The sequence below is a fragment of the Sciurus vulgaris genome (assembly GCF_902686455.1).
Source record: "Sciurus vulgaris genome assembly, chromosome: 8".
NCBI classification, from domain to species: Eukaryota; Metazoa; Chordata; class Mammalia; order Rodentia; family Sciuridae; genus Sciurus; species Sciurus vulgaris.
Window position 1 is genome coordinate 15165616 of NC_136468.1, and position 15018 is coordinate 15180633.

Below are 15018 nucleotides of genomic sequence, written 5' to 3' on the forward strand. Positions count from 1 at the left end.
TCCCAGCAGTGCTCACCCCCGCAACCCTGGCCCCATGGAGGATGTCTCTAGCCTCAAGGGGAGTAAAGTTTGGTTAGAACTTGCAGCACTGCTTGAGGAAAACATACGCTACCCTCTTCTCTACCACTTACGTTGGGGGAACTGCTGCCACCACTCCCTGTGTTATTTGCAGGATTTGACCTTTACTTTCTTGTGTTGCACAAGACAGTTTTTTTTCTTTTTTTTTTTTTTTTAAGAATAATGATGTAGGCTAGAGAGGAATGAGACACTCCTCTTAGCTGCCTGCCTGCTCTGCTGCTCTGTGCACCCAGGGCTCCCTCTGTGCTGCAGCTAACGAGGTGGCAATGACAACCAGGTGTGGAAACATTTGGCTCCAGCTGCAGAGGCAGCTCTCCCAGTGGCAGCCCCTAACCTACATGGCCAGCAGTGTACCTGTTGTCTTTATTTGTCCCCATCAGAACTGAATGCAGTTAGCCCTCAGCTAACGGTCACTGAATGATGTCATCTGTCTGTAGCTGTCTTTACCCATCTTGTGTATCTAACGCCGGCATGCATAGCACTTCTCCTAACCTCAGTCCAGCTGCCTCTCTTCCTCCTGGTTCACACTTACTGCTGTGGTGCACACTTGTAATCCTAGCTGCTCAGGAGGTGAGACAGGAGGATGGCAAATTCAGGGCTAACCTGGGCAACTTCACAAGAGGCTGTCTCAAAACAAAACGTTAAGGGCTGGGGATGTAGCTCAGTTGGTAGAGTACTTGCCTTAAAAGCACAAGGCCCTGGGTTCAAATCCCTAGCACCACCCCCCCCCCCAAAAAAAAAAAAAAAACACATAAAAAGGGCTGGGGTTGTCACTCAGGGGTAGAGTGTCCCTGGGTTCAATCCCCAGAACTGATAGATAGATGGGGCTGCGGGGGTTAACTCAAGTTAACTCAGTGGTTGAGTGAGTGTCCCTGGGTTCCATCCCCAATACTGGGGGGGGGGGGGGGAGAATGTGATACATTGTTTTTAACTATAGTGATAATATTGTATAATGGATCTCTTGAGTTTATTTCTCCTATCCATGGGCTTGCCAGTGTTAAACCACATTATAACTTTGTCGTGATTCTGGATGAGGGGCAGTACTGGGAACTGAACCCTGGGAACTTTACCACTGAGCTACATCCCTACCCGGTTTTAGAAAGTTTGAGACACGGTCTCACTAAGTTGCTAAGTTTGGTTTCAAACTTGCAATCCTTCTGCCTCGCCCTCCCAAATCCCTGGGATTACAAGTGTATGCTACCATACCTGGCAGGATCCTTTATCTTTAAGAGGGACTCCCAGGGCTGGGGATGTGGCTTGGTGGTAGAGCACTTGGCTGACATGTTTGAGGCCCTGGGCTTCATCCCCAGCATTGCAACCAAAAAAGAGAGAGTCCCAATATTTCTCCATATTTTGTTTTGTTTTGTTTTGATTTCGGCACTTAAAGGGTTACCTCTAAGTTATTTAGCATATCATCTTTTGGTCAGGATTCTAGGCAAGGGGTAACTGTATATGAGTTTCACTTTTACAAGTGGAGCAATTTGTGATTGCTGTCTTGTAAATACCAAGGGATTAGTCCTCATTTTCCCTGATTGCACCCAGGCATTCATGCTCAACTGGGAAATGTTCGGAATATAACAAGAAAAGGCTACAGTGTTAGAATGTAAAGCATTTTTATAGAGAGACGGAGCATCCATTAGAAAATGGGCTTTACTTGTTATCTTAGTCCATTTTCTGTTGCCATATAATAAAATACTTGAGGCTTGGTACTTTATAAAATCCAGAGGTTTATCCAACCCAGTTCTAGTGACTGAAAGGTCCACACAGCATGGTGCAAGCTCCCTAGCAAGGGCCCTCCATGGCCACCTCACAGTGTGATGGAAAATTGGAAAGGGAACTGGCCCAGTGCATAAAGGGTCCGAGTAAGCAGGGAAGCAGCTGGCCTGGCTTTTTATACCAGCTCACTCTGGTGGGAGCGCCCGGGGCCATTCCTGGGAGAGGCCATCACTCCAGGAGGGTGGGGCTGCCATCACTGATGACCCTCCCCCAGGCTGCCAGCTCTTGAACCCTAGAAGACAAACCACCTCCAGACAGTAGCAGTGGTTTGGGGTTTTGTTGGGGGAGGGGCAAGGAAGAAGGATGGAGGCGAAGGTTTTATTCAAAATCGGACGATGGTGGATGTGGCTTTCACGTGAAAGCACGTCTGTGGGTTTCTGGGGCAGGGAATCCGCTCAAAGCACCTCTGATGACCTGTGCTGGGGCTGGGTGGCGGGACATGCCTGAACCCCATGTGATGCTTCTAAGCAGCGAGCCTTGAGCCTCGGGAGGAGTCCAGGGGCTCTCCAGCTGTAATGGAGGCTGCCTGTCCCCGCCCTCCATGAACCCGCTCTCCTTCCCATCTCTCCCTCTGCAGCACCTTATCCAAGTGCTGCCATGCCATGGTGGCGCTCACCTACCCCTTCAGCTGGCAGCACACCTACATCCCTGTGCTGCCACCTGCCATGATCGACATCGCCTGCTCGCCCACCCCCTTCCTCATCGGGCTGCTCTCCAGCTCCCTGCCGCTGCTCAGGGAGCTGCCGCTGGAAGAGGTGAGCCCCGCCGTCCCCAGTGGGGGCACAGAGAGCAGAGGGGCAGTCCTGGGAGGGCTGTCAAGCAAGTGGAGGCTTTTCAGAGCCAGGAGTGTGGGGGAGCAGGCAGGAAGCTGCCCTGCCACCACTGCATCCATGGCAGGTCCTGCCCAGGGTCTGGGTCAGGCCACCCTGGGAGGCGTGGATGAAGTGACGGGTTGAGGTGTAGTTCAGTGGTGGAGCAATAGCCGAGCTTGTGCCAGGCCCTGGGTTCCATCCTCAGAACTGCAGAAGGTAACGTGAAATGCAAATAAGTGAGATGACGGGCAGAGCAGCCCTTGAGGACAACACTGAACAACCTAGCCAGTTCTCAGCCCCGACTCCAGACACGGCCATTTGTCCTGTCCTCTTCCCTCCCACCCATCAGCATCAAGGGAGGGGCAGACACAAAGAACTAGCCGTAACTGGAATGTGTGTTTTGTTTTGTGTGGCACAAGGAATTGAATCTGTGGCACTCTACCACAGCGCTACACCCCCAGCCCCTTATTTTTTATTTTGAGGCAGGGTCTCACTAAGTTTCTTAGGGCCTCACTAAATTGCCAAAGCTGGCCTCAAACTTGGGAACCTCCTGCCTTAGCCTCCAGAGTCCCTGAGGTTATAAGCATTGTGCTACCACACCCAACTTCAAATGCATTTTTGAATTAATGACAAAACAGACTCAAAAATGACTGTTTACCTATAAAAAGTACTTTGTCATATTAGTTAAAAAGACAAGTGCCAGATTGCTAATGGTCAAACTCTGGGTTCTTAGATTAGCATCCCAGTAGGAAAGTGCTGCTTGGCATTTCTGGAGTTATGTAATCCCAGCCCCTTTCTCTAAAGTGGCTGCCCCTATGTCCTGGGGACTTCCAGCAGTCAGAGATGGAACCTTAGGGAACTGAACAGTGCTGCTCAGTCGTTTTGGGAGGGAGGGCAGTACTCAAGGGCCTCGACCACTGAGTCACATCCCCAGCCATCTTCTGTATTTTATTTAGAGATAGGGTCTGAGTTGCTGGTTCCTCGCTAAGTTGCTAAGGCTGACTTTGAACTAGGAATCCTCCTGCCTTAGCCTCCCGAGCCACTGGGATTGCAGGCATGCACCACCATGCCCGGCTGTGCTGCTCAGCCCTAACCCTAGTAGTGTCTGTCCCTCCGTTCTTCCCAGGGCTCAAGATGCTGGTCTTCTAATTGCCCAGGGTCCTTCAGGTAAAGGGTTTGTGTGGGTGCCCTGCGATCCTGACGTGGCCCGCCCTCTGATCTGCACCAGGTCTCTGGCACCTGTCTGAGCCCACCTGTGTCTGACTGTGGTTAGGGAACCATCCAGGCCCCTTCCTCCCTCATAACCAGTGTCCTCTGCTGGGGTCGAGTGAAGTCCCCTTCTCAGAGGCAGAACATGAGGGTCTCCTTCAACTTCACACACGAGGCCTCGCTCACCCCACCCTGGCCCTGGCCCTGGCCAAGGCTCAGCCCACCCGAAGAGGGAGGGGGGTGCTATGCCCTGGACAACTGGGCAGAAAGCGGGAGAAGCCCCAGGTGGGGAGTGGCAAATTGAGTGGGATGGGAACAAGTGGGGGCCTCACCTCAGAAACCAAGACACTTTAAAAAACAACCCGAGACGCTCTTCCTCAGGCCACCAGAGCAGGCCAGGAGCCCATCGGGCAGCACAGGGCCCGGAGGGCTGCCTCCTTCCCAGTCCCCCATCTGTGGCTGCAGGCACAACATCGGGAAACCAGAATGGCCCACCCTTCACCCCAGCTGCCTCTTAGCCAGGAAGGAGGAACCCTGAGTCCACCTCTATCCCAGAGGCCCTGGTGACAATACTTGTCCCTTTTCCCCTGTCCTGTAGGTCCTGGTGGTCGACCTCATCAACAGTCGGTTCCTCAGACAGGTGAGTAGGAGGGCCAGCTCCAGCCTGCCACTCCCTTTGTGCTTACCTCCTTGTTCCGTGGGGCTCAGCTCCGCAGCTCTGGAAGGGATCTGTGATGGGCCTGGGGTTGCTGGTGGCGTTGGACACCGACGGCCTCAGGCCAGGGCTCCTCTGGGGGTGAGAAGGAAGCAAGAGGCAAAAAGGGGCTGATTTCTGTGTGTTTCTGAGGCAAAAGGCTTTTCTAACACTTAGGATCAGAGTTAGACGCAGTGGCACACCCCTAGTATCCCAGTGACTTGGGAGGCTGAGACAGGAAGATGGCAGGTTCAAAGCCAGCTCAGCAACTCAACGAGACCCTATCTCAAAATATAAAAAAGCTGGGGAGATAGTTGGTAGAGTGCATGCCTTGCAAGCACAAGGCCGTGGGTTCAATCCCCAGCACTGCAAAAAAAATAATAAAATAAAATTAAAAAGGGCTGGACCTGTGCCTCAGTGGTCCAGTGCCCCTGCGTTCCATTCCCAGTACCCCCCACCAAAAAGACAAAAAATCAAAAGCATTATTTTTATGGAAGGAATACATATATGCATCTTAAAAAGATTTAAATGAAAAAAAATATAAACATTAAAGTACAAATTAAAATTTTTTTTAAAGCCTGAAAGGAAGGGCTGGGGGTGTAGCGTGGTGGTAGACTGCAGTGCGAGGCCTTGGGTTCAGTCCTCAGCACTGCAAAAGAAAAAATGATTTCAGAAAAAACCTACCAACACATCAATGCTGATTGTCTTAGGAAGGGAGACTGAGAGACAGCTTATGAGTGATTTAAATTATTTTAATGAACTTCATGTATTTTCTTTCTTCTTTTTTGTTGTGTACTAAAGATTGATGCCAGGGGTGCTTTACCACTGATTTATCGCTGAGCTACTCCACCAGCCCTTTTTTTTTTTTTTTATTTTGAGGCAGGGTCTCACTAAGCTGCCCAGGCTGGCCTCTCATCTTGAGCCTCCTTCCTCTGCTTCCCGAGCACTGGGATTATGGGCGTGCACCACCATGCCCAGCTTCACGTATTTTCTATAATGATTTTAAATTACTTTCATTATCAGATCAAGCTATACAGACTTATTTTCTTTTTGTCATTTACCCAAGAAGTCTAACTCCTATTAGATCTTGCAAAGAATAATAATGAAAGACTGGGAATGGGGCTGCAGTGGTAGCTCAGTGGTAGTGCTCTGCCTGGCATGCATGAGGCCCTGGGTTTGAGCCTCAGCACCACATAAAAATAAAATAAAGGTATTGTGTCCACCTACAACTACAAAATACTAAAAAAAAAAAAAAAGCTAGGAATAGTAGGCATGCCTGTAATCCCAGCAGTGTGGGAGGCTGAGGCAGGAGGATCACAAGTTTGAAGCTGGCCTCAGCAACTCAGTAAGGCCCCATCTCAAAATTTAAAAAAAAAGGGGGGGGGGCGGCTGGGGATATAGGTCAGGGATAAGTGCCTAAGTTCAGTCCCCAGTGCCATTAAAAGTAAAAATAATGATGACAGAAAGTCTTCCTAGGCATTATGATGGGTAGCTGTGAACCTGGAGGCACCACACTGCTGAGGAACTGAGTCATGGTAGCACTGCCTTTATCATGTTTATCCGCTTTTACTCCAAAGCCCCCAGGATAGGCCCTCACTGAGGCGCTGCTGCTCTGAGCCAGATCACACTGGCCCTGTGCTCTGGACAGAACTGCCCCATGAACACAAGCTGCCCTGCAGGGGGTGAACAGTGGAAAACACCTCTTGAGCATCCACCAAGTGCCAAGCACTTGCACAAGAGAATTGTATGGCTTTAGTCTTCGCCATGATGTACATATGGATTGGTAGGCCAGTTTACAAGTGGAGGAGAAACTGAGGCTCACTCATCTTATACAAAGTAGAACTGGAATTCAGACCTCAGATCTGGTTCTAAATCTGTGCCTTCCACTAACCTGGGAAGTGAGCCAGTCTGCCCAGTGCCAAGGCCCACCTGCTTCTGCTTTACAGATGGAGGACGAGGACTCCATCCTGCCCCGGAAGCTTCAGGTAGCCCTGGAACACATTCTGGAGCAGAGGAACGAGCTGGCCTGTGACCAGGATGGAGGGCCCCTGGACGGCACGCCGGGTAAAAGCAGCTCCCTCCGCCACCACGAGGGCCTCGGAGCAGCTGCACAACGACCCCATTCCCTCGGGGAAACTTTTCCATCTCTCCCATTTGGGTCCTAAATATCTGTGCAAAGGGGGAAGGAAATGACAACTTTAGGGAACTCTCCTAGATGACGACAGTTGCCACGGGTGCTAGCGATCGCTTGGACACTAACTGGCCTCGCTCGGGCACTGGCTTGGCCGCCTGCCTTCACTGCCTGTGGCCTTCCCCTCTCTGCAGGCTCCGAGGCCAGCCCGCTGAGCCAGGTGGTGTCCGAAGCCTTTGTGCGCTTCTTCGTGGAGATCGTGGGCCACTATTCTTTGTTCCTGACGTCCGGGGAGCGCGAGGAGAGGACCCTGCAGCGAGAGGCCTTCCGCAAAGCTGTCTCCTCCAAGAGCCTCCGCCGCTTCCTGGAGGTCTTCATGGAGACCCAGATGTTCCGGGGCTTCATCCAGGAGCGGGAACTGCGCCGGCAGGACGCCAAGGGTGAGGGCCTTTTCCACGTCGGGGCCAGCGAGCTGGAGATTCCGGAAGAGCAGGGAGGAAGGTCACGGGTGGTGCAGGGGCCAACAGCATTCTGGCCTCCTCTGGCCTCCTAAGGGATCTCTTTCACGGCGCATCAGAGCTGGAGCCATCACCCGACCTCCACCCCTCCCTGGCTGCTCCTGCCTCTCTCCTGGCCTCTGGCAGAGCCGCCCTCCAGTCTCTGGCAAGGCCCCTTCCATTTCATCTCTCCGGCCTGATGAAACCAGGGACACCCTCTCCTCCTCTTCTCCCGGCCTCCTCTTCCTCCACCCTTCTTTTTTCCCTCTCTCCACAGATGGGAAGGGACAGTGGAGAGGGAGAGAATGGACCTGGGCCCACAGACCTGGGCGACTGCCTGGGTCCCACTCTACTTCCAGGGAGGGAGGAGCAGTTTTGAAACTGTCCCAGTCTCTTTTGTTCCTTGTCTTAAGCCCTTTGGGGAATCTAAAATCTGAAGTGCTTGCAGAGCAGTGGCAGAAGGGAGTTAAACCTGGGCAGGGAGGCTGTGCAGGGGCCAGGGAAGCTTCTGGGGAGCATCTGGCACAGGCCGGTGCACTCTGGTCTGTGAACTCAGAGACTGAGTAAAGCACCCAGACCCTACATTCCCGCGGCCCTTTCCCAGGAAAGGCAGGAGCAGGCAGGTGTCAGGTCGTTCTGGTAAGGAGTATCTGAAGGGAAAAGAAAATGAGTCAGAAAGTAGGGATCACAGGACACACCTCAAGAAAGAGTTCTTTCAAATAGAAGGCTGCTGAGTACATTTAAATATACCCATTTAAATAGTGTTGATAGTTCACCACTTGCTGAGAGGTGAGAGACAAAGGCTTCATAGTAATGTGGAAGGAAGCCCTGTCCCTGAAGAGTAGTCAGAAAGGCCAGAGCACCTGGTGTCAGAGCGGAGGGATCCAGGGAGGGCATGTCCAGCCTCCCTGAGCCCCTAGGCAGGCCTAGATTCCCAGGGCACTGCTCCACTTGGCCAAGGTCCCCAATGAGAAAGTGTGAGGAAACGGGAGAATCTAGGAGCTCCTCCTCCCTGGTTCTTTGAAACCGTGTGCCTGGCACAGGGTAGATGCTAGGAAGGTGTCTGTTGCGTCAGAATGGGATTTCATGTATGCGCTCAGTTTACAGCTTTCCAAAGACAGCTGCTGTGCAAGGCTGGGCCATTGCGAGAGGAAACAAGCCTGTGAACTTCACGGCTCAGGGCATGTTTATAGGAGCAGCTCAGCTCAGAAGCAAGCTCTCTCTTCCCTGTGGAGGGGAGGGAATGGGCTCCTGTGAAGTGCGAAGCAGAGGAACTGAAATGGCTGGGTCTCTTGTCGCCAGGTCTGTTTGAGGTCCGAGCCCAAGAGTACCTAGAGACCCTCCCCAGCGGAGAGCACAGCGGCGTCAACAGGTTCCTGAAAGGACTGGGTAAGCCTGGGTCTCATTGCCATCACCAGCCTCCTCCAGAAGTGACCCTTGTGGAGTCTTGGCCAGTCCGCTCCCTGAGCCAGGTCCTGTCCCTAAATAGCATGGAACTCTGCCGCCTCCATCCAGTGGGCAGAAGTCATTTTAACCTCCTACCCTACTCTGTCCCCAAAGTGGAAACCAAGGACACAGATCCTTCCCTTTCCTGGACCCCAGGCTGTCTTGTTCTTTCACTGCAGCCTCCTTTGCTTCTACATCTTTTGGGGACAGAGCAGTGTGGGGGGCAGCAGAGCGGCCTCCAGGTGCCCCTGAAAAGTGAGGCAGAGGCAGGACTGCAGCTCAGCCCACTCGGAGGCCTTACTGGGAAAGGGAGAACGAAGAGGGAGGCCAGGAGGCTGGGAGGCCGGCCCAAGAGGGCCGGGCACCTCCAGCTGCTGGAGTGTCCCTCACGTGGCTCCTGGGATGTGTGCCCCTCGGCTTCCGTCACACAGCACCAGACACCACGTGCTCTGCAGCTCTGAGGGTCTTCCTTTCAGACCTCCCAGTCTGAGAACGACCCTCCCATCAGAGCAGCGCAGGTGCTGAGAAGCCAGAGGGGCGACTCCAGAAAGGGGAACCCCCAGCTTCTCCAGAGCCAGGCCGGCTCCAGGCGGCCCGGAATCACCATTATCCACACCGCACCTGGGGTGGTGTTCATCTCTCGTTTTGCCTCTTTTTTGCACTACGGGAATTCAACCTCGGGGTGCTTTTCACTTAGCTCCATACCCACCCCTTCTTATTTTTTGAGACAGTCTTGCTAAATTATTGAAGGGCTCACTAAATTGCCTGGACTGACCTTGAACTTGTGATTCTCCTGTCTCAGCCTCCCAGGTGACTGGGATCAGGGGTGCACCCCTTCGCCCAGCCCTGTACCTGGGGGAAGAGGGGCAGTGTGTAACTCACTCTTTGTCCACCTGATGAATGTTCTCATTTTCTTTTTTTAGGAAATAAAATGAAGTTTCTCCACAAGAAGTAATCAACTCAGCCTCAAGAGAAACTTCCTCCCAGTATGTCCACCAGTTTTAAACATAGTTCCTGGTGGCCTTTCTGAAAGGTGGCCCTGGGTTGTCCCAGGAGCTGGGACAGAAACCAGAACAGGTGCAGCCACTGGCTTTCCCCAGGAAGGGCTGCAGCTGGCCGAGGTGCCACTCCTTCAGGACCACCCTGGAAGGGAGCCACCCACACCCAAACATGTTTGGTGGTTGGTTTTGGAATTTGGGCTTTTTAATCTTGATATTAAAAAAAAAAAAAAAAAAAAAGTGTTCGGATTTTCTTTTTATTTCGCCAGGGCTAAGAAAACTCCCCTACTTCATGTCCCGCTGGGGCAGCCAGTCAGCAGCTGGAGCCTGGAAGAGATGGGAAGGAGTGGCCACTGGGGACAGGCAGGGGCTGTGGGGGGAGGGGGGAGGCCTGGTGACACCTGCAGGCAGGTACACCCAGGTGCAGAATCTGCCCTTCCTTGGCTGGAGTGGAGCCCAAGCAGGAGCAGCTCTTCCCCACTGGTCAGTGATGCCACCTGGTGGCCGAGGCCGCAGGCTTCTGTCTTCCCAAAGGGACTTGACTCTATTTTTTTGTGGTGCTGGGGATTTGAACCCAGGGCCTTGTGAGGGACTTGACTCTTAACTGCCTTTTTTCTCTCAGAAGCCATAGAACCACTCACACCCAAGCAGCCCATGACTTTTAGTGTTACACAGAAAGAGGAAGTCTTGTGAGCTCTGTTCATAAAATGTTCTTGGGGTCTGAAAGTTTATAGTACAGGGCTGGGGTGTAGCTCAGTGACAAAGCTCTTGCCTCAAGTATGTGAAGCCCTGGGTTTTATACCCAGTTCCAAAAAAGAAGAAGAAAAAGACTGACTAAAGTTTATGATACTATGTGGATCCCACCTTGTGACACAGGCCACTGCTGTGACCCCATTCCTACATCAGCTGTGGGAAGAGTTCCCATCCCATTTCAGGGACCATCACAGCCTGCATGACAGTAGTGTGGAGGATAAACAGGAGGGGCTTTTGTTGTCAATGTGTTAACAAGAGCCAGGAGCAAGATGGTGGGGCTGCTTCATTAGACTTACACAGCCAAAGATTTTTGTGTCCGGTGAACCAGAAGAGGCAGGGTCCAGGAGGAAGCCAGAGTCAGAGCTGTCCCCATGAGGACAGCAGGGAAGTAGCAAGAACCCCGTGTGCGGCACACGGAGGTTTTCAGAGTGGCCTGGGGCCACCACCCCTGCATACCCTACTGCTGGGTCCCCTCGGGATGCCAGGGAAATGAGGCAGCGTCGTTGCTGCCCATTCCGCATGAGGGGCTTCTCCTTCAGCTGGAGCCAGGGGCCGCCGCCCCTCCAGACTTGGAGCCAAGATGGTGCATCCATTTGTTTTTCAAGGGAGAGGATCTGTGGTTACACCAGATTCTCAAAAACTCCCCAGAATGGTAGGGACCGGGCTATACGTAAAAATTAAGTTGTGTGGCTGGGGGCTTGGGGAAGCTGGGATGAGATCTGAGTGTAGGGAGTTGTATCAAGCAAGCTCCTCAGATTTGTTAACTTTATTAATAGCAAAATTCCGTGTATTTTTATATTGCTCAGAAGTGATCTCTTAACATTTTGGAATATACTTTCTTTTCTAACTTATTTTTTATTATATTGTTTACCTCCAGTGAATAAATACACATCTTTATCAACATTCCCAATGATTTACTCTATTTTATGGCTATACTAAAGCAGTCTCACCGATCCTTTACCGTTTGTTTGTTTGTTTTCTTTTGTTTTGTATTGTTTTTCAGTGCTGAGGATCAGATCCAGGGCCTTGCATATGCTAGGCAAGTGCTCACCACTAAGCTACTGCCCCAACTCTTTTTTTTTTTTTTTTTTTTGCAGTACTGGGGATTGAAGGCAGGGGCACTGTGCCAATGAGCTACAGAGCTACATCCTCAGCCCTTTTTATTTTTATTTTGAGACAAGGTCTCAATTGCCCAGGCTTAGCCAGAAGCAGTGGCACAGGCCTGTAATATCCCAAGGACTCTGGAGGCTGAGGCAGAAGGATGGCAAGTTTGAGACTAGCATCAGCAACTTATTGAGACCTTGTATCAAAAAAAAAAAAAAAGGGGGGGGGTGCTGGGGAGATAGCTCAGTTGGTAAAATGTTTGCCTTACAAGCGCAGGGCCCTGGGTTCAATCCCCAGCACCATGCAAAAAAAAAAAAAAAAAAAGGTCTGGGAATGTAGTTCAGTGATAAAACACCCCTGAGTTCAATCCCCAGAAAAAAAAAAAAAAAAAAAAAAGCAAACAAACAACTAAGTTGCCCAGGCTGGCCTCGAACTTTCTATCCTCCTGCCTCAGCCTCCCAAGTTGCTGGTGAGCAGGAGCACCACCATGTCCAGCTTTCAGATACTTTGTTGTTGTTTTTAGATCTACATGACAGTGGAGGGCATTTTGACGTGCATACCTGGAAAAGACTTATTCTAATCAGGTTGTACATGATGTAGTTACATTGGTCATGTATTCATACATGAACATAGGAAGATTATGTCTGGTTCCTTTTATTGTCTCCTGTTCCCATCCCCACCTCAGATACCTTGTTTTTAATGTCAGGTGCTGCCTAGGAGATCGCATTGACAAACCCGAGGTTGCTTGGTGAGGGAGGATGAAGGTAGGACGGGGTTGGAGAGACCAAGGGAAGGAAAGGAGGAAGGCCCACAAACCTCCCTGTGTAATGGAGGGTGCGTCCTCCTGCCCGCCAGGTCTTTATCTGTTTCCCCTGGGCAGTGCTGGGCGATCCTGCCAAGTCCTTGAACTTCAGCATTCTCCACCCCATCCCTGAAGTTTTATGGGGGTGAAAGTCACATAACACAAAACTCAACCATTTTAAAGTGAGCAGCTGGGCTGGGGATATAGCTCAGTTGGTAGAGTGCTTGCCTCATAAGCACAAGGCCCTGGTTTCAATCCCCAGCACCGCAAAAAAAAAAAAAAAAAAAAAAAGTGAGCATCTCAGTGGCATTTAGTGCATCCACAGTGGGCAACCACAACACAACCTCTCTCCAGTTCCAAAACATCTCCCTTACCTCAGATGGGAACTCACCCCACTCAGCACTCAGAGCTCAGCTGCCTTGAGTGGACGGGAGGGGCTTTCCTGCAGAGAAGGAAGCCTGGCCCAGCAAAGATTAGAAAGGCAAGAAGCAGGTGAGAGGACCATTAACCGCAGGCACCTGTCAAAGCCAATTAGCTACCCTCTGTGGCTTGGCCGGTGACCACACCTCAGCCTCACCCAGCCGCTGATGGGGTTTAGCTGCCAACTTCTTCTTTCTGGCTACAATTAACAAAGACCTGGTGCCAGCTTCCCCAGCAATGGACCAAAGAGCAGTCTTGACTTTGACCAGCCCCAGGCTCCCTGCCTGCCCACTATTACTCTCCTCTTCCAACACCCACCCCTGCATAATCCTAGGAGAGCTGACAGTTAAGTCCTGCAACCAAATCTCACAGTGGGCTGAGCCTCCCCAGCAGAGCTAATTCCCTGTGCCCCACCCCCATCGTGGGAGGAATGTGGACTGAGTTGTTTTTCTGGAGGAGAGTTCCAGATCCACTGTGACCCACCCTGCACTCCCTGGCCAGCCCATGGACAGGTAGGAAAAGACGTATGCAATGGGGCCTTGGGTAGTAGCAGGACCAGACAAGCCACCCAGCCAAGACTCCAGCAGAACAGTAGGGTGGAGGCCACTTCCCATTCAGTTCCTGCAGCTTCCCTTGGACCTCTGGGGTGAGGCTGCTCTTCCCCCTCCCTTCAGCCTAGGGGAAAGCCCTGGGTAGAAAGGAGGTGGTCCAGCAGCCCTGGTACCCAAGTTGAGGTCAGCCATGTCAGGGCGACTCTGAGAGCTGAGTACCCTTCCCTGCAGTATGCAGTGCATTGGCCCATGACCCGTGTTCTGGCAGCCAGAGGTCCCTTGAGGCTGTTCAAGACCTGTGCTCTGGGGCTGAAGCCACAAAATGGCCCATATTTCAAGTTACCTCTGAGGTGAAAGGTGGAGGAAGGGTCTACCACACTAAGTAAGATCCTGGCTCTCCTGCTCTTACAAGCCACATCAAAATTAAAACTGAACTGGGCATGATGGAGCACGCCTGTAACCCCAGCCACTCAGGAGGCTGAGGCAGGAGGATTGCAAGTTTAAGGCTAGCCTCAGCAATTTAGTGAGGCTCTAAGCAACTCAAAATAAAATATAAAAAGGGTATGTATGAGGCACTGGGTTTGATTCTCAGCACCACAAAGAAATAAATACATAAATAAAGGTTCATGGACAACTAAAAAAAAATTAAAAAAATAAAAAGGACCCCTGCCCTGCAAAAACTAAAGCAGCTTAGTTTATTAATTTTCTTGCTATTCCAGGACTGGTCTAGGAAATTGTGAGGGAATTCTTTAACCCCTCTCCTTGAGGTTTGGGAATGACAAATGGAACCTTAGGGCAAGGCACTGCCCACCCCACCCCCTGCTCAACAGAATTTTGCTAGAACTTGGCCTCTGTCCCCTCCTTTCTCGGATGTCATGCTGGTCAGCCCGCCCCTGTGCCCCACCCAGCCCACAACTCCATCTTCCTTCCCACAAGGCCTCTCAGATAAGCTGCCGCAGAGAAACTGGCAGTGGCGATAGGTTCGTGGGGCCACCTACGGTGGTCCTCGTTCACCCGCCCACCCTTGAGCTGTAACCCCCAGGGCAGGCTGGGACAGTGGCAAGGGGGACGTATCCCTGAGGCGAAGTCCTTACCAAACACAGATTCTGAAGTTCATCTCACCAAACCACCAATGTCCGAGAGACGAGTGTTAAGGAGACAGAAAGGCTTTATTCAGTGGCCAGAGAATGGGGAAGAGGGACCTTTGCTCACAAATGAGCTTTTCAGGGGTGGAGGGGTTAAGATATAAAACACGCCAGTCAGGGAGGGAGGGAGGCTGACAAAGCCAGGAACGTTCATGTCTCTCCTCAGAATAGGTGGAGGTCGCAGGCACTACCTCTTTTCACAACTTTGGGCCTGGTGTTTCCAGGCATAGTGGCTGGTAGGTCTCCTTAGCCTTAACTGTGCGGCAAGTCCAGGTCAAGTTAACCCGTATTGCAGTTCCGGACAAAATACGTCTCGGATGATCAACACGTCCACATGCAAAACTGCAGAATCTGATCCCAGTCAGTACCAAGGCAGAGATACCAAGCATTTTCGTCTCATTTCAGTCACCCAGGGCCAAGTCTGCAGGCCCAAGTGAAGAGTCACTGTTTTCAGCAAAACAACCTCCATATCCCTAAAGAGTAACCTAGGCAACGTTTACCATCACACGCCCCAGGTCAGAGATGTAATCTGCAGCAGAGCTAGTGGGCTGAGGGACTTTTAAGTTCACTGAGAGGAGTGGGACTGGGGACGTAGCTCAGTG

The 15018-nt window shown here is 51.6% G+C and overlaps 1 protein-coding gene across 11 annotated transcripts in view; it reads left to right on the top strand.

Annotated features, from left to right (window-relative positions):
- The window catches only part of DENND2A (DENN domain containing 2A), a 117675-nt gene extending 107821 nt beyond the window's left edge, over positions 1-9854 (top strand). For 9 of the 11 annotated variants that reach the window (XM_079150089.1, XM_079150083.1, XM_079150087.1 and 6 more), the window contains 6 exons: positions 2432-2609; positions 4474-4515; positions 6516-6633; positions 6895-7140; positions 8500-8586; positions 9567-9854. In XM_079150089.1, the coding sequence (XP_079006215.1) occupies positions 2432-2609; positions 4474-4515; positions 6516-6633; positions 6895-7140; positions 8500-8586; positions 9567-9598 (703 nt within the window). In that variant the 3' untranslated portion in view covers positions 9599-9854. Of the gene's footprint in view, positions 1-2431; positions 2610-4473; positions 4516-6515; positions 6634-6894; positions 7141-8499; positions 8587-9566 lie in introns of those variants that run through there. The other 2 variants (XM_079150084.1, XR_013765562.1) reach the window with 2 other exon arrangements.
- Positions 9855-15018: the final 5164 nt, after the last annotated feature.